The sequence below is a fragment of the Theropithecus gelada genome, chromosome 4 (genome assembly GCF_003255815.1).
Source record: "Theropithecus gelada isolate Dixy chromosome 4, Tgel_1.0, whole genome shotgun sequence".
Taxonomy (NCBI): Eukaryota; Metazoa; Chordata; class Mammalia; order Primates; family Cercopithecidae; genus Theropithecus; species Theropithecus gelada.
In genome coordinates, this window is record NC_037671.1 from 104,561,395 (window position 1) to 104,586,699 (window position 25,305).

The window sequence follows — 25,305 nt, forward strand, 5'->3', positions numbered from 1 at the left end:
TTTTGAAAGATTACTGTGCTTTGGATGGAGAACAGACTATAGGGGAGCAAAAGTGGAGACAGAGAGAGGCCAGTTAGGAGGCTGGGACAGTGGTTTGGGTGAGAGACAAGGCCGAGAGGAATGGTTGGTCTCTAAAAGGGGTGGGAACAACCATTATAATGGGAGTGGAGACAAAAAAAACAGGCACAGCACATGTTAGTTTGCAGTTTTGGTGGCTATTTCCCAGAGGGCCTCACCAGAACGTTCTAGTCAGAGCCCTAAGAAGGATTCCACTCTGAGATCTCGACATGCTGAGGGTCCTGCCCTTCCACTGAGGGATTCTCTAAAGAGAGCACCCTGAAGATATCATTTCCCTGATCCTTCTGATTTGCATCAGGCTGCACGTAGGCCCACAGTGGGTTCAAGGGTCAGAGGCTGCTCAACAGATTGCTCAGTTCCTTTTCCTTGGAAAAGCAGAATTGTGTTCTCCAGCTGTTTCTCTATTTTGCTTTGCTTCTTTTACATGTCTCATAGTAAAATTACAACTACTGCAACAGAATTCATCTCACCCTGAAGCAGACACACTGGCTTTTCACATATAAAATTTTCATAAAACTGTTATGCCAGGCATAAAAATGCTACCAAATAATGCTAGGATTAGTAACATCCAATTCTGTCACCTCCTACCCACAAATGTTAGCTAATTACTTTAAATAGACCATTACTTAAAGACTGCACTCCTCTAAGTCAAATATCTAGATGTAAAACCAAAGAGTGTCCGAATTCCTAAAAGTGTCAAGTTCTTTCATACCACATCTTCACAACTCGGGCAAATCATTTTCATGAGGGTGGTAGAAAATTTCTGTAAAGAAGCTTTGTTAAATTTAGGGTTTCATAAATGCCAGTAATATTTCTGATATTTCAACCAGGAAAATACCTTCTCGGTCATTTATGTATTTAACAGGTTATACCATCTTGGTTGATCTAAAAATTAGAAAAAAAATTGGGGAAAAGGGAGAAAAAGAATAAAAATAAAAAGAAAATGGAAGAGTTCCATGGTGATAAGGAGGCAGGGTGAGGAAAACTCAAATTCCTTGTTGTTCAAGGAGTTTCAGTACCTGTAGTCTCATTCTAGGATGTATTAAAATAACTGAAATATGAAAGCCCCAATGCATGCAGCTGAGCTGCTAAAGAGAGTCAACAGTTTAGATTTTAAATCCACAGATGAATCTGAACACATTTTCCTAGGAAAGAGTAGCTGCTCAAAACTAAGAAATCTTACTTATATCTCATTTGCCTTGACTATTAGAAAGCTTAAAAGCAAAGCAAAGCTTCAGTTATGCAAGATCATTAAGTTCTAGAGATCTGCTGTACAACAGTGTACCTAGCAATACTATATTGTGCACAGAAAAATCTGTTACAAGGGTAGCCGTCATGTGAAGTGTTCTTACTGCAATTTAAAAAAGAAAAAGAAAAGCTATCTGGCAAAGGGTGGCTTAATTTGGGAGCCGAGATTCCTTTGCTCCTAATGTCTTCAGAAGAATTTCTTCAAACTGCCCTCACGTACTCTATTTTAATACACAAAATACTGCAGTCCTACAAAATAAGCCAGGCACAGGAGGATGAATACCTCATGCTCTTACTTATATATTTTATTTAAAAGAGTCAAACTCACAGAAACAGTAAAATGGTATTCACCAGAGGCGGGGGTTGGGGGAGATGTTGGTAAAGGACACAGCATTTCAGTTAGACAGGAGAAATAAGTTCAAGAGATCTACTGTACAACATGGTAACTACCTGAAAATTGCTAAGAGGGATTTTAAGTGTTCTCACCACAAAAAAAAAGGACGTGAGGTAATGCATATGGTAAATAGCTTGATTTAGCCATTTCACAATTTCTACATATATCAAAATAACATGCTGCACACCTAAATATATACAATTTTCACTTGTCAATTTAAAAAATTGACTTACGAAATACAGATATAGGCTCATTTACTGATTGCTCCATATCTGAATATATAATTCTAACTTTTCCCTTTCTAAATGGAAGTGTAAATTAAAAATACTGTTCACTTAAAAAATACTCATCTTTTTACAATTCTTACATAAATGAATAAAAATTATGCCTAGAGTTACTAAATAAATATTTATACAAAACACTACAATGTGCACCACGGTGATTAACAAGATGAATGAAAGACAAAGATATGTGCTAGAGGAGAACAAATAAAGGGGAAGCTACTTCCAGGGCAGGGCAGGGTGGGCTGGGGCAAGTGCCGTCGGCAGGCTGGCAAGATGACCAGGGACTTCCAGGTAGAGACTGGCTCAGGCCCAGGTATCAACCTCCCCTCTTCTGAAATACCAATGAAAACTAGGAATGGTGCTAGCTACATCCCACAAACTTTGAGGAGTATCTGCTATAAATAACAAATATAGGACTTGGTTAAGCAATTATCAGGGGCTTCTGGAGAAAGTGGCAAAAACCATAATTCCAGCTTAAGAGAAAAGTGGGGGCAGGACAGTTGGATCCCCTCTCACTTCAGCAGAATTTGGAATTTGGAAATGACTCTCCAAGTACAGGGACAGCCCCATCAAAAGCAGCCTAGAGGCAGTAGAGCTCACCCTGAGGCTGTAGGACTTAGGGCCAGGAGGGCAGGACAGTCAAGGTAGGTCACAACCAAAAGAGAATTAGATGCAGCTGCTTTTCAGGAAACATGTCCAGAAATGGAAACTATAAAAGATTGGAATAATGTACTTTCCAAGGCTAATATCTATGCCAAGGAATCTCTACCACTAAAAAAAAAAAAAAAAAAAAAAAAAAAAGAGTGCTCATAATTTTCCAGGACTTACTGAATGTTTACAAAAATTAGCAGCCCATCAGACAACAAAGGGGGAAACTTAAGCCCCAGAAAGAAAAGCTTGTTCAGGTCACAGTTTTGACCACAATGCCATTAACCTAACCCCATGAAGTGCTTTCTTTTCCCGGCCCACAAGCACCCACCTGCTCATTCTCAAGCTGGAGAAATATTCTCATTCAGTCAATGAGACTCCAAAATCCTTTGGGCTCAACTTTAACATAAAAAACCCAGAGTGGGCCCATCTCTTCTCCCTGGGACCACCTGCTCTTGGGTAAAAAGGGCTCATAGTAAGCTTCTAGCTGCACATGACCAGCAGGCTAGGCGGGGCCTTCTACAAGCCCCGTTAGGCCTCTTTCCACCTCTCTGCTTGTCCCCGTGTGGGTAAATCAACTCGTTCCCTCACTGGGGTCAGTTACTGTCAACTGGGGAGGAAGCAGAAACCATCACTCTGACCTGACATTCAAGCCTTGTTCTCAATACTCATCACGACCAGGGAGCCCACTCAAAACTGAAATTTTAACCCCTTTAGGCTCTGTTCCTTGGTGTATACTCTCCTGACAAAAAAACCTGAAGAGGTGATTTGCACCTCAAATCCAAACCTAACTAAATATCTGATCATGAGGACATAAAACACACATATCCTCCCTCTCCTGAATAAGTCTGTATCAATGAGGAAATCCAAACTGTAACAAGATTACTTAGAAAATACAAAAAATTAAGAAAAACAAGACTATCACACATTAAGGCTCATGGGATGTGGCAAACACTGTTGGAGTTGACATCTATTTCTTTCTGGTGCTGTATGAAGTCCCACTGATAGTTGGGGGGAAAGGGTGTGACTGCTGCCAGCCAATCAGAATGTCCCTACCCCAGACCAGGGCTGGGCAGGACCTCAAGCAGGTGAGGCCGTGGTTGATCTCAGGGCTTTCTGGCATGACACACACATCAGGGAGCCAGCCTCTTCCGGTCCTGCACTACTGAACTCAGGAGCATGCAGGAAGCAGGCTTAGGAGACTGAGTGCTCATGCTTGGTTATGCCAGGTACTGAAGGGCAGTGATCATACTGTGACTGATGAGGAACATCTGGCTGGAATGGTGAGAGTTATACCTTCAGTAAGTTTGAGGTTTACCCTCTTTCTCCATCAGATCGTATCATCTGCAATTGAGCATTCTCAGTGAGGATTCTGGGTACTGGTCGCTTGTACCTCCATCTGTCATAGAAAATGTGACAGACACCTCTGTCTGTATTCTAACTATGCTAACTCCCTTCCATGTTCTTTATATAAGTAAACCCTGTTCATTTTCATAAGCAAAGTCTCTCCATCAATTCTAACCCACAGGCAATAGTCAACAAAATAGTGATAGTAGTAAACCCAGGCAAAATAATCAGAATCCTTTTTTAGGGACAGAGATGAGTATTTGAAGACAGAAGTTATCTCAACTTAAGACACTTGGGGCTACAAGGATTGTGTGCAACCCAAAGAGACAAGACCCATCTTTCTCTACCACATAGGAGCAGCTGCTGGAAAAATAAAATTATCAGAGAAAAGCAGATGACCTTAGAGAAAAAGACAGGTTCCCAAAAATACAACATGCACTCCTGGATCGGACTGTGCCTAAAGGCACTTATACCCTGAACCTCAATAACATGAGCCACTCAGCTCCTCTTTTTATGTGAGCTGGCCTGAGTTGGGTTTCAGGTACCACTAATCAAGTGTCCTGACTAACACAGCTTTCCTTGGAAGCCTCTGGTTTTCTGAACGAGATGGGACTGGATGACCATGAGCAGGCTGGAAAGAGGAGAGCTGACCAGAAGCTTGCTCCAGGGCTGGCTGGGGATGACTGAACAAGTTCTTTACAATAAAGGCGTTTTAAGAGAAAGAATGAACTTTAAGCATTAAAATAAAAAATTTAAAAATAAGAGAAAATAAGAAATTGATGAACTAGAAACTTTTAAGTATGAAACTTAGACTTCCTAGATATGCTTTAAAAAAGAAAAAAAAAGCACATTTAGCCAAAGTTCTGGCTAAACTAATCAAGCAAAGGTGATGCTACAGATACTCAAATTTAGAAATTATAAACAAATATAACCGCGGACTGGGAGAGTAAAGTCATTTTAAAAGCATATTACACATAACTTCATGATGGTAATTTTTAAATCTCAATGAAATGAATAATTTACTAAGAAATACAAAGGACTAAAATTGATTCAAAAAGAAAGCAGAACTGAACAGAGCAATGACTGTGAAACAAAATGGGGGGAAAGAGCCCAAGAATTAACTGCAATAAAAGAACTTGTCCCAGATAACTCTAAGGATGAGGTCTTTCAAATTATCAAAAACCGTAATTTCCATACTATTTAAACTGCTCAATAACAAGTGCAATGGTGAGCATTTATTAAGCACTTACTGTTTGCCTACTACTTTGCTAAATGGCTCAAAAACACTATCATTTAATTTTAACAATTAGATGAGGTGGTTTTCTCCAAATTACAAGTCAAAAAAATGAGGCTAAAAAACATGACCAATGTTGGACCAGGCATGGTGGCTCACATCTATAATCCCAGCACTTTGGGAGGCCGAGGCAGGCAGATCACGAGGTCAGGAGATCGAGACCAGCCTGGCTGACATGGTGAAACCCCGTCGCTACTAAAAATACAAAAATTAGCTGAGCGTGGTGGCACATGCCTGTAATCCCAGCTACTCAGGAGGCTGAGACAGGAGAATTGCTTGAATCAGGGAGTCAAAGATCGCAGTGAGCCAAGATCGCGCCACTGTACTCCAGCCTGGTGACAGAGAGAAACTCCATCTCAAAGAAAGAAAGAAAAAAAAACCAACATGACCAATGTCTAATAAAATTGTGGAGCTAAGATTCAATCCTGACTTTCTGCCTCTAAAGTTGCTCATTTAACAACTATACACACTGCCTTCCTATGAACAGGCAGAGGTTCCAACATCTCTAAGGGTTCTCATTAGTTGCTAGAGGGAGCAGAGTAAAAAGAAAAGTCTGGAAGAAAAGAGACAAGTTAGGAAGTTACTGAACATCTAGCTCAGTGGCAGTGTATGCAGGACCCAGGGAGGTGCTGGCGTGGACAAGAACAAGCAGAAAGTTATGAGGTTTTATGGAGGTACAACTGGAGCTCCAGAGAGTCACGTATATGATTAAATGAAGAGCTGATTCAAATGGTCAGAGGATCTGGAAGAGTCCCAGAAATTTTGTCACATGCCTTGATTTCCCCCAATGAGAAAAACTGGAACTATTAACACTAATTTACAAAGATGCTATAAATAACAGTGAGGCATCTATTAGAACTTAGCTGCTTATGAATAGGCCCTTAAAAAAATGAAAGGTATTATAATTACTCTTTTTTTTTTGAGACGGAGTCTCACTCGGTCGCCCAGGCTGGAGTGCAGTGGTGTGACCTCGGCTAACTGCAAGCTCCACCTCCCAGGTTCACAACATTCTCCTGCCTCAGCCTCCCAAGTAGCTGGGACTACAGGCACCCGCCACCATGCCCGGCTAATTTTTTGTATTTTTTAGTAGAGAGGGGGTTTCACTGTGTTAGCCAGGATGGTCTCGATCTCCTGACCTCGTGATCCGCCCGCCTCGGCCTCCCAGAGTGCTAGGATTACAGTGTGAGCCACCGCAGCATCCTATAATTGTTCTTTAATCAAGCAATCTAAGTATTCCCTAGGGAAGTTTTCCCAAACTTTCTGGGTCTGAAGAATTACCTGAGGGTGAGGAGTGGGGCTCCTGGAGAACAGATTTATACTGAAATCCAATGCTCCAGATTGAAGCCTGAGCATTTGTATTTTTAACAAGTGCCCTGGTCATTTTTATGGCTAAGTACTTTCTCCCCTGAACATGGCAGAATGGGATGGTGAATTAGGCACCTAAACACGGTGGGGGGAAAAAAGAAGTTAAGGCCAGGTGCAGTGGCTCATGCCTGTAATCCCAACACTCTGGGAGGCCCAGGTGGGCATATCACTTGAGGTCAGGAGTTCGAGACCAGCTTGGCCATTATGGTGAAACCCCATCTCCACTAAATATACAAAAATTAGCCAGGCGTGGTGGCGGATGCCTGTAGTCCCACCTACTCATGCTATTCGGGAGGCTGAGACACGAGAATTGCTTGAACTCGGCAGGGGGAGGTTGCAGTGGAGATCTGCCACTGTACTCCAGCCTGGGTGACACAGCAAACCTCCATCTCAAAAAACAAAACAAAACAAAAAAGAAGTTGAATGAAATCAGTTATCGTAGTTCTTTAGATGTTCACTTTTTAACAGCTGTTTTCCCAAAAATACCATATCTGATGCCAGCATTTTTCACTGAAAAACTTCAGATGACTGAAACCAAAGCTGAGTAACTGCTTACAGAGAAAACAGCAACATTAAATGTATACAAGTACTTGAAACAATTCATCAATGATTTAGGGTGTGCTTTTCTAAAATGGAGCTTTCCCTGAGAGCGAACCAATGGGGCTGGAGTCTTAACCTCCACAACAGAAGCGTCCAGTCTTTTGGCTTCCCCGGGCCATATTAGAAGAAGAATTGTCACGGGCCACACATAAAATACACTAATACTAATGATAGCTGATGAGCTTAAAAAAAAAAGAAAAAGAAAGAAAAAGAGAAAGTCACCAAAAAAAAAAAAATCTCAGAATGTTTTTTAAGAGTTTACGAATTTGGGTTGGGCCGCATTCAAAGCCATCCTGGGCCACACGTGGTCAGTGGGCCGCAGGCCGGACAAGCTTGTGCTACGAGATGTGGCCTGGCCTCCTTACTGCTCCGATCTCTAGCAGTGCAGAGATCAGGTGGTTTGCCCATCTTCAATCTCTGGTCCTCCCAAGCTACAATGCAAATTCCATGCTGGTATGGGCATCTGTCTTACTTACGACACCGCATCCCCCTTATTTAACCCAATACTCAGCACAGGGAGCACACAGATAAACTAAGGAGAGAGGAGGAAAGGTGAAGGAGGAGGAGGAAATGAAGCACATATGGAGAAAAGAGAGAGAATGAAACCTACAGGCATGTGACACTTGGGGTAGCCAGCATCCATTCTCCCTCCCTCGTGCCCTCCCTTCTAAGTGGAGCAGGCAGCTGGGCTGCCACTGCAGAAGCCAAAGAGAGTCCCTGAGGCTTCTACCAAATCTCTTCTCTTACTGCTGCACTACAGCCAAGGGGCCAGCACACACCCACAGCTTGGCCAATCAAGACTCCTTCTTTTGGGATACCATCACTTGAAAAAGAGATGGCAGGCTGAATGACTGGAGATCACTGAAGCCATAGCAATGCTGGGTGAAAAGTGACATTCCTGCCTGCTCAGAGCCTGGCCCTTGGTCCATTCCAAGCTGCCTTCATATCCTTGCCATAAATGCCTATTTGCCTAACTTGCCCAGAATCAGTTTTTGCCACTTGCATCAAAAACCCTATTACAGAAAGCAAGAGAAAGGAGATTGGGGGGTGGGGGTGGGGGGAAAAGGGAATGTAGTGATTAAGAGTAGCCCAGTACCAGCAACTTCCTCATTCTTTTGACAATTATCCCATCCAGAGATCAGAAGGAAGGTATTCCCTAAATACGTATTTCCTCATGAATTTATGAGAAGTATGTTTACAAACTGTAATAAAGCTAAACATTCCCACAGAAGGTAATAAGACTTTTAAGACCTTAGAAGTCTTAAAGACTGAGATACTATGTGGTAAAATGGTTACTAAACACATTTCCCATATCTGCTAGAGCAGGGATACATACAGCAGTAATTCTCAATCCAGGCCCATATATGGAACATGAATGAATGGGTGGAAGGCGTCTCACAGGCCAGTTTTGCCAGTGGGGTTCAAAGGCATCAATTTAAAAAGACGCTACTTTAAGGCTATTGCCTTTAAGTAATCTTTGGCCTAGTTTCATCACTACACTTGAGAACAATGAAACCACACTTACAAGTCACAGTTCCAATGAAAAAACAATGTTCAGAATGTATCTTTTCGTGAAAAATCTAGAATTCAAAACGAAAATCGGCTTAGTTTTGTGGATAAAAATAAAAAGAGATAAGAGTCTTTAAAGTCAAACATTTTGACTAAGCAATTAGGAGACTAGAGTCAGAAAGTCTATACCCCGATACATGGAAGCTGCAATGCCCAAGCAGCACCGTCTTCGTCTGACCGGAACTTTGCTGTATATGGATTTTTACACACATTTTCTCACTTGGGTGTTATCATAACTGGGAGCTAAATGAATGAATATTACTTTAACTCTTTATAGATGAAGAAAATGAATACTAGATTAGACAGCTTGCTACAGTCATAGACAAGAAAACAGAAGACCAAAGACTGCAATTTGTATCTTCTGACTTCTAGTACCATCCAGCAAATACTCCATTCCTCCACACTGCCTTGCAACAGAAGCAACATCAGAAATGCCTGCCAACTCACAGAATGAAGGAACTATCCACAGAGATACCCCCGGTTTATTACAAAGTTTTCAAAGAACACTGTACACCAAAACCAGCCTTTTATACCTGTAATTTCTGGTGATTGGCAGCTCCATCAGTAAGCTTTAACTGCTGGCTTTTGGCTTAGAGACATTTAACCAGCCCCTCATGTACTGGAATTTCCTGAGGGCAAGCTTCCACCCCAATAGCTCTCCTTTAGCCTGAAAAGGTAGTGGCCAGATGGGGAAAGGCAATCAGACAGATCAATCCCTGCTCACCTAGCTAAGCACCAGTTCTTCGAGAAGCTGGCTCTGGATCTGGACTAGGGAAAGCACATGATCCAGGCAGTCCTAGGCCAGACTGTCACCGAAATTGACACCAGAAAGAACAGAAACTCCTCAAGCTACACACTTTAAGGTTAACCCCAGAGACCAAAAACAAAAGCAAGCAAGCAAAGAAACAAATAAAAAGACTTCAGGACAGACAATGAAGGGCACCAGGGAAAGCAGATGTTTTCCTACACAAACTCTGTTCTCCGCTGATCTCTGTGACACTAAAATACCTACATAGAAATCCTAGGATTTAAATATCCCAGATATGATCTGAAGTCCTTTAAGATTTAAATCTTTCCTGCCAAGGAAAGAAACAGTACTGAGACAGGGGGAGAAGGTGGTGACATTTCCAGGATTCTTATCCTGCAATCCTGAAGGATTTCTGTTCTAATTGCCATAGCCCCTTAATCAGCTGGTGTAACGGGGTCACTTCCAGCTAGTCAGTGAGAGAATGAAAAGTGGGAACTCACATGTCCCAGAAAAGAAATCTACATTTATATTCCTTTCATCCTCTCCGAAACAAATTGTTATTTTATCTTATTTTTCAGATGGAACGAATATAAATAAAAATATTTTCTTCCAATTCTGTTAGAGTTCTCTTCTCAAGGTCTGTGAAGGAAACGGAGTTGCTGTTACTCTCATTTTGCCCAGGGCGGCACTCAGGGAGAATAAAAAGTTATTAGATAAATGCCACTGATATTCTACATTTAGCTAACTCATGTGCCCAAGCTCCAAGACAGTTCTGTGAGAGCCAGACCTGACAATCAGTTACAGTTAAGGCAGTCACCCCTAGAAGGGTGTAAATTTTTCTTTTGTGTATTTCTCCTTCAGTAACTCAGTAACAACTTCTAGAACATTCAGCTAAAAGGCTGAAGACACAATAAGATGGGGTAAAATGGGGAGACTGAGATTACAAGAACATTGCTTCTACCTGGACCCCTGGGTTGCAAAACCAAGCAAGTATCACTACTAGGAAGGGGAGCAAATTACGCAATATAGACTACCTGGTACCACACGGGTAAAGAGGCCAGGAAGAATAAATGCTAACTTAGCATTCCCCCAGTGATCAGAGAGATGCTGCCCCCATGATGAAAGCAATGTAAAAAAGCAGGGCTGACGGAAGAGCATTCTCCTTGCCTGCAAGTCCCAACTCTACAATTCGCCCTGGACATGAGGTCCATCTCCCTAGTGAGGAATATACGCTGATTTATCTAAGTCTCTGGTTTTATACATACACACACACACAGACACACACACACACAGACACATACACACACACACTTTTTTTTTTTAATTAAAGAGACAAAGGCCCGGTGTGGTGGCTCACACCTGTAATCCCAGCACTTTGGGAGGCTGAAGCGGGAGGATTACTTGAGGTCAGGAGTTCAAGACCAGCCTGACAAATATGGCAAAACCCGGTCTCTACAAAAAATACAAAAAATTGGCAGGTGGTGGTGGGCACCTGTAATTCCAGCAACTCAGGAGGCTGAGGCACAAGAATCGCTTGAACCCAGGAAGCAGAGGCTGCAGTGAGCTGAGATTGTGCCACTGCAATCCAGCCTGGGTGATGGAATGAGACTGTCTCAAAAATAAACAAATAAATAAATAAAATAAAGATACAGGGTTTCACTATGTCATCTCAGCTGGTCTCAAATTCCTGGGCTCAAGTAATCCTCCCATCCTGGCCTCCCAAAGTGCTGGGATTATAGGTGTGAGCCACTGTGCCTAGCCTGATTTCTAGAAGTCTCTGGATTTGGCCACTGGGCCACCACTGATCTTGAAGAAAATAGTTTATGCTAATGGGAGATGTTACTGGGAGTGGTACAAAGAAAAGGGTGCTTTCAACTATGTCAACAGGCATGCAGAAAGCGGCTTGTGGACAGGCAGGGAAAGAGAGGGAGAGAGCCCACGATAAAGTAAGACCTGAACAGGGCACACGCCCTAAGGGACCAAGAGACTGACTGAAAGGAAGAAGGCGGTTCAGAAGAGCTAATGCAAAGTGTGGGGTTTGGGGTTTGCTTATTTGTTTACCAGGGGAAATAAGGACACATACCAGAGGGAAATTTAGAAAGGTAAAATTTAGAAACATGTGAACATGTTGTTCACACACTGGAGGCTCAAGTTGCCAAACACGGCGTAAGGTAAGACTGCGTCAAACTTCCTTCTCCAAGCTACAAAGGATAAGCTGGAAATGCGTGCGGACTAGGAAACATGCCTGGTTATTGGGACCTACTTATCTAGTCTTCAAATCATTTTTTTTTTCTTTGAGACGGAGTCTCACTCTGTCGCCCAGGCTGGAGGGCAGTGGCGCAATCTTGGCTCACTGCAAGCTCCACCTCCCGGGTTCACGCCGTTCTCCAGCCTCAGCCTCCTGAGTAGCTGGGACTACAGGCGCCCACCACCATGCCCAGCTAATTTTTTGTATTTTTAGTAGAGATGGGGTTTCACCATGTTAGTCAGGATGGTCTCGATCTCCTGATCTCATGATCTGCCCGCCTCGGCCTCCCAAAGTGCTGGGATTACAGGTGTGAGCCACCAAACCTGGCCTCAAATCATTTTAAGGACTGCAAACCGCCTTCTCTGGCGCTTCATGCTAACGCTACCATGGTTACCCTGATATCCCATTTACACCAGTGAAATTACACTGTGTTAACGTGCACTTAAACAGCATATTATACTTAGTAGGAATCTGAAGGATTTCTAACTCAAAGTTTTTCCTTTACCTTACTTTTGGTGTTTAGTTTGTATTTCCATATAGTTCTCCCAGACCAGTTTTTACAAATTTAGTTTTTGTTTGTGTGTTTGTTTGTTTGAGACAGAGTCTCGTTCTGTCACCTAGGCTGGAGTACAGTGACATGATCTTGGCTCACTGCAACCTCTGCCTTCTGGGTTCAAGTGATTCCCCTGCCTCAGCCACCCAAGTAGCTGGAATTACAGGCGTGTGCCACCACGCACGGCTAATTTTTCTATTTTTAGTACAGATGAGGTTTTGCCATGTTGGCCAGGCTGGTCTTGAACTCCTGACCTCAGGTGATCCACCCGCCTCGGCCTCCCAAAATGCTGGGATTACAGGTGTGAACCACTGCGGCCGGCCCCATGCTGACCTGTTCAGACAGCATACTTCAGGTGTCAGAGGGGGCCTTTCCTGTGCATCTTCCATGCATACCTCTCATTCGTCCCTAGACAGGCTTGTTACTGATGCCAGTGAGTCTATCATCTTGGATCTGATGAGTTAACTTTTGGTCCCAGAGTGAAAAGGTATGGTGTGTTTTTCATAAGAGCAGAAAAGCAGCATGAACATTTTCTATTTATGGTTATTAGCATGTACACAAAGGTGTATTAGCCATACCTTGCTGTAAAAAGGAGAATCTTTACAGAGCCTCTAAAACAAATAAAAAGCTGTTTATTACATTTCCAATAAAAACCAGTCAAGAAGTGAGAAACATCTGTAGCTCTTTTACAAGATCTGAAATGCTATCAGTAGGTCTCAGATTTAATCTAGTATTTAATTTAGGTTGGCCAATCCTGACAGTGCCTGGCATTTAAGGCTATATCCTTTATAAAACAAAACCAGAGCAGACTTGCAACAGAAAATTCTCAAAAACAGGGGCGAGGCAGGGGGTAGAGGCAGAGTTGAATCTGGATGAATTTTTTCTAGCTGTCAAGGCCCATATTGCTATTTTATAGCAAATGCTTCAGATTGTACAAGATAACACACAATTCAGTTGATTCTCTGAAGCAAATCTAAGGCTGATACGAAAAATGTTAACAGAGATATTTTGTAAAGAAACAGAGGAGCAGCGCTGCCCAGTAGATACATTATGCAAGCTACATATATAATTTAAAAATTTCTAGTAGCCACATTAAGGAAAAAAAAATTTCAATAATATATTTTATGTAATCCACCACACACAAATCATTTCAACCCTGTTTTTGAGAATTTTCCATTACAAGTCTTCTCTGATTTTGTTTTATAAAGGATATAACCTTAAATGCTAGGCAGTGTCAGGATTGGCTAACCTGTATTAAATACTAGATTAAATAGAAACTCTATTTCAGATCTTATAAGAGAGCTACAGATGTTTCTAATGTCCTGACTGGTTTTATATAATCCATATGAAATATTGAGGTATTTCACATTTTTTTGTTCAAACTAAGTGTTTGAAATCCGGCATGTATTTTATGCTTACAACACATAATCAATTCAGACTAGCCACATTTCAGGTCCTCAGGAGCTACAAGTGGCTAGTGGTTATTATATTGGATAACAGGATATTGACCAACATTTCTTGTAAATACAGTTGTAAGGAACATAAAAGCAGATAAGAAAAAATGGAATTTTATCACACGAATTCAATGACATTTTAATATTATTAGTAAAGCTATATAATTATCCTGATTGGTATTAAAAAGAAATTGAAATCCAAAACTAAAAGTAGGAATAACAAGGCTTAAACAAGATGACAAATATCATTCAAAATAACAATTTAAACACTAGGCTAGAAAGTTCTTTGTCACTACTATTCGTACGTGTTTTGCAGAGCTTTGACCAATTCAGTAAGACCTGAACCAAAATTTGGTAGAGGAGAAAATAATAATTGATTGTAGATTATATGATTATGTATCTACAAAACCTAAGGGAAATAACTGAAAACTTATTTGAATCAGTGAGTTCAAAAAAATTATTAGGTAAAAAATATATAAAATAACCAAAGTTTCGTAGAAAATAGAATTATCACTAAATTTGATTATATGTTATATGATTATGTATCTAAAAATCTAAGGGAAATAACTGAAAATTTAGTGAGTTCAGTAAGGGAACTAGGTACAAAATAAATATAAAATCGGTAGCAGTAGCTAGTTTAGTCGGGTGTGGCGGTATGCACCTGTAGTCCCAGCTACTTGGGAGGCTAAGGGAGGAAGACGGCTGGAGCCCAGAAGATGGCTGCACTCCAGCCTGGGCGAGAGCAAGACTCGGTATCTAACAAAAGAGTCAGTAACACTCATATATGCCATCAATAATGAAAAAGGAACGCATTTGATAGCAAAGACAAAAAGCAAATACCTGAGAATGGAGAAGAGATTTCAAGGCTACTGCAACAAGTAATCATGTCATTGTCAGAAATGTGGAGATCTAGAAAAGCGCGTGTTTGGGACATTATTTGTAATAGTGAAAAGTTGAAAACAATAATTTCCAACAGAAGTCATTAGGCCTAATATCGTGCATCCGCCTGATGAAATAGTATGACTATTAAAATTCTGGACTGTAAAGATTGCTTTCTAACATGAAAAATTGCCATGGTAGAATATGAAGTCAGAGAAGAATGTAAGATCACAGTACTCTGAATTATTACAATTTAAAATATATATGTTTTAAAAAAAGAACAGGTCAGCATGAGAGCGGGGGCTGGCCCAGGGTTCACACACGACGGCCTACAAACGCACACGGCAAGCACAGACATGAATAAATTCCTTTAGCTTGCATCTACAAAGTATTATGCCCAGTCTTTTTACTTTTACTTATTTTTTAACGTGTAATTGATAACCACCTGGTCTACCTGGGTTACCCCTGACTACACACTTACTAGCTGAGTAACCATGGACAACATACTTAATCACTTGGCACCTCCATTTCTTCATCTGTAAAACGGGGGAAATAAAAATATCTATTTCAGAGTTTGAGAATCAAATGAAACAGGATATGCAGATATGCACTTTACTCCCAGTAAAGTGCCTGGCACATAGTAAGCATCCAAGAAACGTATACCACAAAAATAACAGTGTACACTCCAATGTCTTAGTTTCTACCAAGAGCTGACTGTAAGATCATTAATTAGCAGTTTCATCCACTAATTGGAAGCTTGATATCCACTACTAAGTGGCTTGTCATCCACGAATCTGTCATTATCAACTAAGGAACAGCAAAGTATACATTCATTAACAGATAAAATCTGGGTCATTCTGACAGCGCTCAATCACTCAATCACCATCAAAGGCTGTAGAAATCCAGGTTACAGCCAATACTTCAGGCGAAGAAATCATCACGTCTTAGGGACAGTTTTCCAAGAGATGTACAAGAACTTCACCCTTTCCCTCGTGCTTTCTAGCCTGTACAGGTTAGGCAGGTGTGTGTGACTCTCCACTCCCAGACCCAATCCCTCTGTCTCAGTCCAGTGCTGAACAATCAAGGTAATCTATGGCAGGGATGAAGTGGGGAGGTAACCCCACACCTGTTCTCTGTTCCTCAGACTTACCTGCAGAGCTACAGCCTCCACCATTCCTAAAGATACTCCTGTGTTTCTCACTTTGGAATGTCTGCCCATCCACTACTATGACCCAGTGCTTCCGGGAAGAAAAATTAAAGCCCAAATACCAACCATTCTCATCCATGAGACCTTTGTCTTTCTTGAAGGGGTTAGAGAAAGAATGTAGGACTGCAGATAAAAGTAAAAACCACTGGGAAATCTCAAAATAGCAGCGTGCTAACTTTAGGGACAAAGGATAAAAAGAAGTCGTTAAGAGGTGTGCAGTGGGCTAAGGAGAGACGCTACTCACGAAGAACAGGGGAGGATGGCAGAAAGCAGGTGAGCCAGTGCTTGAGACTAAAGGAAGAAGAAGGAGATGATCATATGGTTTACTCCCCTACCTCTACTTTCTCTTCTTTTCTCCATATACCATCATGCTCCGGCTAAGCTCTTCACTCCATCCCTTTCCTTGTCCCAGTGGGGAGATGGGCAATTCCACATCAGGAAGGGATGCTTTTCTGGCAAATCTGAATTCAGGTCTCCAGAGAACACTGGTATATACGGTGGCAAGGGACCGCAGGAAACAGGTGGAGTTAAGACACAGGCGTTTGAAGACTGGCCTGAAAAACTACCTAGAGTGCCATTTAACATTTTTTTTTTTTTTTAATGGGAAATGTACCCTGCGGCTCTAAAGAAGCTCGAATAAATTTCAGGATGGTGAACATATTAGAAACTGTAAATATGTACTAAGTATTATGAACTATGGTTATAAATAAAAGAATCAAAGAACTTAAGATGAACTTGAGAAACACTATTCCCCGACCCAAGCAAACCTAATTAACTACATAAAGTATATATAAATAGGCTGGGCACGATGGTGCACACCTGTAATCCCAACACTTTGGGAAGCTGAGGTGGGAGGATCACTTGAGGCCAGGAGTTCAAGACCAGCCTGGCCAACATGGTGAAACCCCTGTCTCTAGTAAAAATACAAAAATTGGCAGGGTGTGGTGGCACATGCCTATAATCCCAGCTACTCGGGAGGCTGAGGCACAAGAACTGTTTGAACCCAGGAGGTGGAGGTTGCAGTGAGCCAAGATCGCACCAGTGCCCTACAGCCTGGGTGACAGAGTAAGGCTCTGTCTTCAAAAAAAAAAAAAGTATACATAAGTGACAACTCCCAGGCACTCCAAAAGGTGAAAAATGTCTGTGGGACATAGGACTTAGGGCCACCTTCATTACTGAATGAGACTTCAGCAGGATCCTTGAAATACTGTTTCTCCAAAAGAATACAAAAGCTTTGTTTTTAGGGCAGAAAATGCTCCCCTCTGCCCCTTTACTACTTAGCTTTTGTTTCATTGTTGTTGTGTTGACATCAATAAGCAATCTAAGGACAGTATTCAGTTTTCAAGACCTGATACTCATTTCATATACAAGATTTTCTTTTCTTTAGAAAAAAACATTGAGGTAATTTTTCCCTTTAACATCATTTCTATCTAGGTTTTCAATATTTCTTTTGGCAAAAATCAGTTTTCTTTCCGATATTTTCACTTAAAATAGCTCATCAGTGTCACTATGAACCATAAACATTATCTGAAACACTTACATGACTTTCTCTGGGACTAAGCCATGCTTTCGTCTTTTTCCCATGAATCACTTGACAAAAAGTAGTGGTAACAACAGGTATACTCACCATCCCATGGCAGAAAACCCAGGAGAACACCAGAAAGGAAAAGCTGTAGTTAACTGACATTTAGAGTTTGGTGCCAGCTACCAGGGCTGCCTTATCTTTAATTAGAAACCAAATTACCTTTGTCTGTTCACTGTCGGGGTCTTCAAGCCAGGCATAAGGGTCACAAATTTTATGTCCGTGATAATCCTGTACCTGTAGAAGACAAAATGAGGTATTAGATAATTACTCTCTAACCCCAATTAAAACTGGTATTTTTTTTTAAAATGTAATGGAGAAATACGAAAGGGATGGACAAAAATACTAATTGGCTCACTGGCAACATGTCTGCCCAAATTACCACATGAACCAAAGTTGGCAGGTTCTCAAAGGTGTCAAGCCACCCTTCATGAAAAGAATGTTTTAGCTAGAGAGGAAAGAAAGATGAAAGGTCAGAACAGGAAACCGCTCTGTCCCTACAACACAAAACAAAGACCTGCCACTGTGCTAAAGAAACTTGAAAACGTGCTGTCAGCAGCCAAGCACAGAATGACACAATACAGTGGACAATACAGTGGGCACACAAGAAGGGCACGTCAGGGAGGGGGCTCACACACACGTGCTCGTTCTCCTATTCCACTGAGCTTCCCAATGATTAGAAAATCTCCCTGCAATATAGCCCAGTCAGTTTTGCTTTTAAGTCTAAACTGCCAAAAAGCAAGTTACTAATATGCAGTATAATGATTGTAATTGACATATGTTTAAAAAGCTGACTTAAATGCAATGGCAAAACATTTTAAAACTAATGCCTTTCTTCCTTTTTATTGTTATGAAATGCTTTTTTTTTTTTTTTAAATGTTTACAAAAAGAAGGTGCAAAAGCATCACCCATTCAGGTTACCACGATATTGGAGGAAATAAAACTGCTTAATATAAGTAGAACCCAGCCAAAGGAAGCTTTCTGGAGCTTCTAAGGCCTGGCCTTAGAAGCCACCTGAAGGCATCTGAAGGAGCAAGTACAAGCAGTTTTCACCACTCCTCAAGTGATTATGCCAAAAGTATTATCCAGCAGTAAAAATCATTACAAAATCTCTCCACCTGATACCATCAAGATTAACCTCATTAGGGCAGGGTGTGGTGGTTCACACCCGTAATCCCAGCACTTTGGGAGGCTGAGGTGGGCAGATCACTTGAGGTCAGGAATTCAAGACCAGCCTGGTCAACATGGTGAAATCCTGTCTCTACTCAAAATTTAAAAATCAGCCGGGCATGGTGGCAGGTGCCTGTAATCTCAGCTACTCGGGAGGCTGAGGCAGGAGAATCTCTTGAACCCAGGAGGCAGAGGTTGCAGTGAGCTGAGACCACTCCAGCCCAGGCAACAGAGCAAGACTCCATCTCAAAAAACAAAACAAAACAAAAAGATTAACCCCATTAATGAAACCACACTGACAATATCTTGCCAATCAAGTCTCTGAACCACTCCAACATTCTGGTTAAGGTTTTTTGTATAAGGCTATTGGGAAGACTACCTCTATCTCAGATGAATTTTTAATCTGTCTCCTTGCTTTGTTCTATAAGGCCAGAAGGTAAGGGCTATTTCCTAAAGAAAGCTCAGCGCTGCTCTAGTTGCAGTGTGGCTGCTGCCTAGGTGAGAACAATCTCCCTGGCCCTTACAACACTGGGCCCTCCACATCTGTCCTCGTCTGATGCCAGCTGAAAGAACTCCTGGGGGAAATGCACAACTGGATAAATGGGCAGGTAAGCCAGAACACTCTGTATATATTCTCATTAAACAACTGACTGAGCAAGAGACATAAAAACAAGAGCAAGGAACTTAAAACCCAACTAAAGCCTCTCCTGATGGGTCTTCATAAAGTTACCAATTTTCAATCCTGACCTCTCTAAATTTTAGCAGATTGTCACCACCGAACAAAAGCTTTTTATCGTTTTCTTCTCATCTGCAAGTCTTTTACATTTTGCACACCTTGAAATGGTTACAAAATAGGCTTAAAATAACAATCTTCTTTTCCTAGCATTAAGAAATCAGAAAATTTTGAATTGTAAAGCATCTTTCAATCATACACTTCTAGGAGCAACAGCAGGGACAACGTTGGGTAACATGCCCAGAACCATACCAAGTTCAGAACCAGACCTGAGACTAAAGCAGTTAGCCCACCGTTTTCCCCAAACACTCATCAGAGGGAGCAGAATAGAGACTTAAAAAATGTTCCTGGATTATGTTACTAAATTCAGGCATATCCAGAAATTTACACCAAGCAGCCCTATCTGCTCAGACCAGGCACCACCATCTACAGCAGATGGAAGTTATTGATCAGATATTTTTAACTAGGACAAGAAACTGATTCTCTCTAGGACAATTCCACAGTCAATCCCAGGAGTCACAACTCCCCACCTCCAATTTTTTCTAAGACCACACCCTACAAATGAGGTGGGTGTGTCTTATAGCCAGCCACGTCCCTCGAATCAAATTCTTCCACCTGATTTAAGTTTGCTAATCATTCTTGATCTCCCCAAGAGGCTTTAAAAATAGAGCCCTGATAAGGTACTGTACTACTTAATCCTGTTCGACATTTGTACCGTTCAACAGTTCACCTACCGCCTTCAGGACCAAGTGCAGACTCGTACACACAGCAGGCAGGACCTATCAAACCTATCCTGGTCATCTTTCAAGCCTCATGCAAGTTTATCCATCTACTGATGGTCTGGTCAGAATGGTCTTCTTGCCACCCTACAAATAAATGCAATTCTGCAACCATCCAGGTCTGCCTAGCTATGACTTTATTTTAGTCACAGGATCAGGAATGTCCTTTGTCCCTTACCCAACTGGTCAACTTCCAGACTCATTTTACATAATACCTCCTCCTCCTGCTGGAAATGAGTCCCATCCTATTCTGTGTTCTCCTCTCATCCTAAATCCTCTTCTATCAGAGTGTGAGTCCCCTGTGGTAGGCCTGTACTTCCGGATAGCAACTCTCTTAAGCAGTGGTCAATGGCATTGCACAAGAAGTGTCATGGCTTCCAGATTTCTGCCCAAAAAGGCAGAACTCCACCAAAACGGTTTCAATGCTCCAACACTTTCAGCAGAATACTGAGCATGTGGATGAAGGTGCTCAAGTGAAAGAGACAGAAAACTACAGCAATCCCCAGCTGATACTGGGGAGAAACAAACCCATCCTAGAAACCAAAGGTTACAATTTAAGCAAATACCTAAGTCAAGCCTAGGGCTTAGTAACCAAACCTTAATGTTAAAAAAAAAAAAAAAAAAAAAAGATACTCCACCGTAGGCTGAGGGAGCCACAGAACAGGATTCAGACTGGGCCAGAGCTGCATTCCCTTGGCCACGAGGCTTCGAGTTACCATGAGTTGTTTAATGAGAAGGAACTGGAGTGTATTAAAATCCACAGTATACCCTTCCGAGTTAATTGTTTATAATCTCTTAGATGTCTTCATAAAATCCCCACTTAAACCTTTCATGAACTATTAAATACAGATAAATAAACTGTAGGATTTAGGCACCCAGGGTGGTGAAAAACTAACAAGTAACTCTAAAAACAAACTTAAAACTGCACTTATCAAACCACAGAATGGGTGGTTCTTTATATTCTGAACCTCAAGAACCAGAACCAAATAGTCACATGTCTTCCCATTACTAGTCTGGAACACTGCAGAGCTAGACTGTCACGTGAATGAATGAATGAATGAATGAATGAACGACAACATTCCTACTGCAGAAGCAAGTAAAGTCCTATGGTCAGTCCAAATATTTCACATAGAGAAAAAAGGCCCATAACAGGTAAGAGCTGCTAAAAGTCACCTAACTAGTGAATGACAGAACCAGAACTAGCACTCTGGTCTTTTCATTTAGTCCAGCCTCTTTCTCCATTCCAGCAGGATCACTTTACTCCCATGTACAAAGGAAACAACCCTTTAAATCACAGGAATAGAGCTTCTTGAGCCGTTAGGGTAAATTTAATAAGCAAGCAGCTGAGCAGACTGAGAAAACATGGTTACCAGATGGCCACTGGTCAAAGAAACTATGAATTAATGCATCGGTGTCACTTGGAAGTCTTAATTTAAAACAATATGTCCTTTAAAGCGTCAGCACCCTTTACCCCAATGTAACACGTGCTTTAAAGTAAACACTTTCTGGCATAAATCGGGAAAGTAAACAGAAAAACATTAAAACTGTGTTACACAAATACATACTCATTCTGATTATATTTTAAGTAATCTGAGAAATGTAGCTATTAGTAAGAGAATCATGGCCACAACATGTGGCTGCAATCCAGTTCTTAAGACGTCAAATTCACGTTTACACAAAAAAGGTGTCTGCCCAGAATTCCGCCTACTGGATCTCAACAGTTACCTTGAGTTCATCTGCAGCTTAGGCAAATGGTGGTCAACTCCGCCACTAGATAAAACTTACTTATTCTGAAAAAGATCAACCCCTCTCCCTTCTAAGACCTCCTCTCACCCTCTCTCAACTCCTTCTCTTGTTTAAGAAAACATAGATCAGCATGGCCACACTATGGGGTCACTGCTCCGCCTTCCCCATTTCTGTCTGGGTCTCCGGCACCCCCAAGGCCCAATGCGCATCATCCGACCTGGGACAGGGTAGGCGCTCAACACACCTTTTAAAATCGAACGAATATACTTCAACTCTAAGGACTTTTAAAGTGTAAGTTTTAAAAAGTTTGTTTTCGTTTTTAAATGTGACATCATACCACACACACACGCACACGCACACACCAGCGGACACTTTCTCTTACCACCATATTTAAGCAAGAGGCTTCGCCAGTCAAAAAAGCAGTGACACCGTCTGTCTTCCCACTCCCTACATACACTCATTCCTACCCGGGCGTCTGCCCTTGACCCCATTGATTCTGGAAAGCGGCCGGTCGGCGCTGCCCACAGACTCCGCCGCCAGCACTAGCAGAGTGACCGCCCGCGGGGCCCCAGTGCTGTAGAGGAGCCCCGCGCCCCTGGCCCAATTCTCCCAAACAAAGGCCGAGGGGGAGGGGAGGGACGCGGGGGGGGCAAAGGGCTGCAGGGAAAGGAGCTGCGAGCGCCACGGGTCAGGCCGGCGGGGCACCTGCGCCCGGGAGCCCTGTGGGCGGGGACAGGGGTACTTACGGCAGTCTCGTCGCGGTACACGTCGGGGTACTGAAGGGACAGCATGGCCGGGAACAGGCAGGGGGCAGCGTGGAGGGGCGCGGGCTTCGGGAGCGGACCTGAGCGAGCCGGACTGACCGCAAGGCGCGGCTGGGGCGCAGGCAGCGGCGGCGCGGGCGGCTCACGGCCACAGCTAGCACAAACCCACTGGCGGCGCGGCGGGAGGACGTGCAGAAAGCAGGAAGCCGCTGTCGGCGAGGCCTGGAGCCCCTCCCCGGCGGGCGGGCCCAGCGGCGGCGGCGGCGGCTGCGGCGGCGGCGGCAAGAGGGAGCGGGCGGTGCCGAGCGTGCGCCAAGCCCGGCGCACAGCTCCCTCTGCAGGAGCGCCGGCCGCGCCCGCGCCGCCCGGGCGCATGGAGGCACGCCGGCTACGCGCTCGCCCACGCCCGGCCGCCTGCCCGGCCTCTGCGCCTGGTACAAGTCCCTTCACCGAGGCTGGGTCCCCGCGCCTGCCCCAGTGCCCTGCCTCGCTTTGGCCGCGCTCGCAGGACTGCCTGTAGGAGAGTGAAGCCCCTGGGTTTCCTTGCTGATGGAGCCCGCCTCTATCCCCAGCCTTCCTGTTCCCGGGCTGGGTACGGCGGCGAAGGGAGACCTTGCCTCTCCCCAGCCTTGGAAGCAGAGGGCTGGAAGTGACCTTATGTCCACTGCCTGCGACTCTGGACTTGAAGGGAAGAAGTAATCGATCATGATGACCGTGAAAGAAACACGTCTCCCTTCATCCCAGGACCCCTGGTGGACACTGGGTGGTTTAGCATCCGGACTATGGAGATGCTTTGGAGGTGTTGGCAGGACTACGGCTGAGCCCTTATTTGAGATTTACCAATTGAGAAAGGACCAAGATTAAGAGGCCTGGAACTCATCGGGGGTATTTTATTTATCCTGCCTGTTCCTCATTTCCCCTCCTGCTGTCATGCTTGTTTATTGAACACCTACTGTTTATGGGGAAAAAAAGATGTTAGACAAGATGCTTGACCTCAAACCCATGAAAATTTAATAGTTACATGTCATCATCCTCGGCCTAGCAGCGGTACGTGTTCTGGTCTTACTTCCTGGACCACCCAGAAGAGACTTTATAGCCCCAGTCATCAGGGATATAGTGTGTGCCCAGTATGTTTTCTATCCCTGGCTTCCAAAAAGTCCTGGAAGAAAGAGTAGGTGTAACCAGAAAGTCCTTCACGTCCTGAATCTAAGTGGATATGGTAACTATTGTAAACTTGTGTCCTCCATCTCTTTTGTGATATGGTCCCAATTCCACGCCTCACCCTTAGTTCACCATTTCCATTCATAGTGATGTGTCATCATTTCTGCGCCTGATCCCGGATACCCCCTTCTTGGGCAATCTGAAAATTCTCAATTCTGGGAGAGCTCACGCTATTGATAACAAACTTCGTGCAAACACAGGGGCATAGCCCGCTACAGCCCAGAAGTCCCAATTCCAGTCCCCACTTCCTGCCTTCCCTAGCTGTCACCTGACGCAGGGACTGGCAGGCATTGTCTCCTTCTGCCACTGTGATGGATTTTTTTTTTTTTTTTTTTTTTTTGAGACGGAGTCTCGCTCTGTCGCCCAGGCTGGATGGAGTGCAGTGGCCGGATCTCAGCTCACTGTTTTTTTGTATTTTTTAGTAGAGACGGGGTTTCACCGTGTCAGCCAGGATGGTCTCGATCTCCTGACCTCGTGATCCGCCCGTCTCGGCCTCCCAAAGTGCTGGGATTACAGGCTTGAGGTGATGGATTTTTTTAAAGAGCAACCCAGGAGCACTTGACCCAGCAGACCCCCTAATGATAATGTTAATGCTTATTGAGTGTTTTTTCCAATGTATCAGCAAACTATGCTTATTGTTTTTTTCAATGTATCAGGAAAGTATCTAGAACTAACGTCCCGATTTTATAGTTAAGGAAAACTGGGACTGACTTTTGCCCAGGACTTCACAAAAAGTGAAAAAGTAGAGCCAGGATTCAAACCTAGGTCTCTCCAATACCAATGCTCATTCTTAACCACTCTGACGGCCCTCCTACTCATAAATAAGTAGAGATACTGTAGAGTCTAGGGGGCACCTGTTAGCAGGGAAAACTTCAATTTAGCAGGACCTAAAGAAAATGTGGAAATTGTGGTACCCAAAGGACAAATCAAACCTCAGGTATCATCCTCTCTTCCCTTTCAGTCAACCATTCTGGTGCCCAGTTCCTCTGGGCCCTGAGAGCTAAAGGTTTGTAGTGGCACAGACAGTGCAATAGGCTCCCAGCAGTAGGTTAGCTGCACCTGGAGTGAGATGGAGTGGGAGGGAAGATGGGAGAGCACCCTTTCCCCTCCCATCGGCCACATCAGTTGCACTTCCGTTTGCCAATGTGTTGTCTCCTTTAATCCTTATAGCAAAGACCATTTTACAGATGAGGAAAAGGAATCTCAGCAGCTTTAAGGGAATTAGTTCAAAGTCATCACACAGCTAAGACAATACAAAATTCATCAGTTGACTGCAAAGTCAACTTTGTCCATAGACAATGAAGAGAAAGGAAGCATTTGAACTATATCAGAATGGAAGTGCTACCTCCAGAATAAAAACCAGAGCACTCTTTGACCTCTGACACATAGACTGT

General features: G+C 43.1%; 1 protein-coding gene across 1 annotated transcript in view; it reads right to left on the minus strand.

The window, feature by feature from the left end:
- PREP (prolyl endopeptidase) overlaps positions 1–23,441 on the minus strand; it is a 134,535-nt gene extending 111,094 nt beyond the window's left edge. Inside the window, exons 1-2 of the mRNA XM_025383591.1 lie at positions 22,673–23,441; positions 17,661–17,735 (exon numbers count right to left, since the gene is read on the minus strand). Coding sequence (XP_025239376.1) covers positions 17,661–17,735; positions 22,673–23,065 — 468 coding nt within the window. The 5' untranslated portion in view covers positions 23,066–23,441. The remainder of the gene's footprint in view (positions 1–17,660; positions 17,736–22,672) is intronic.
- Positions 23,442–25,305: the final 1,864 nt, after the last annotated feature.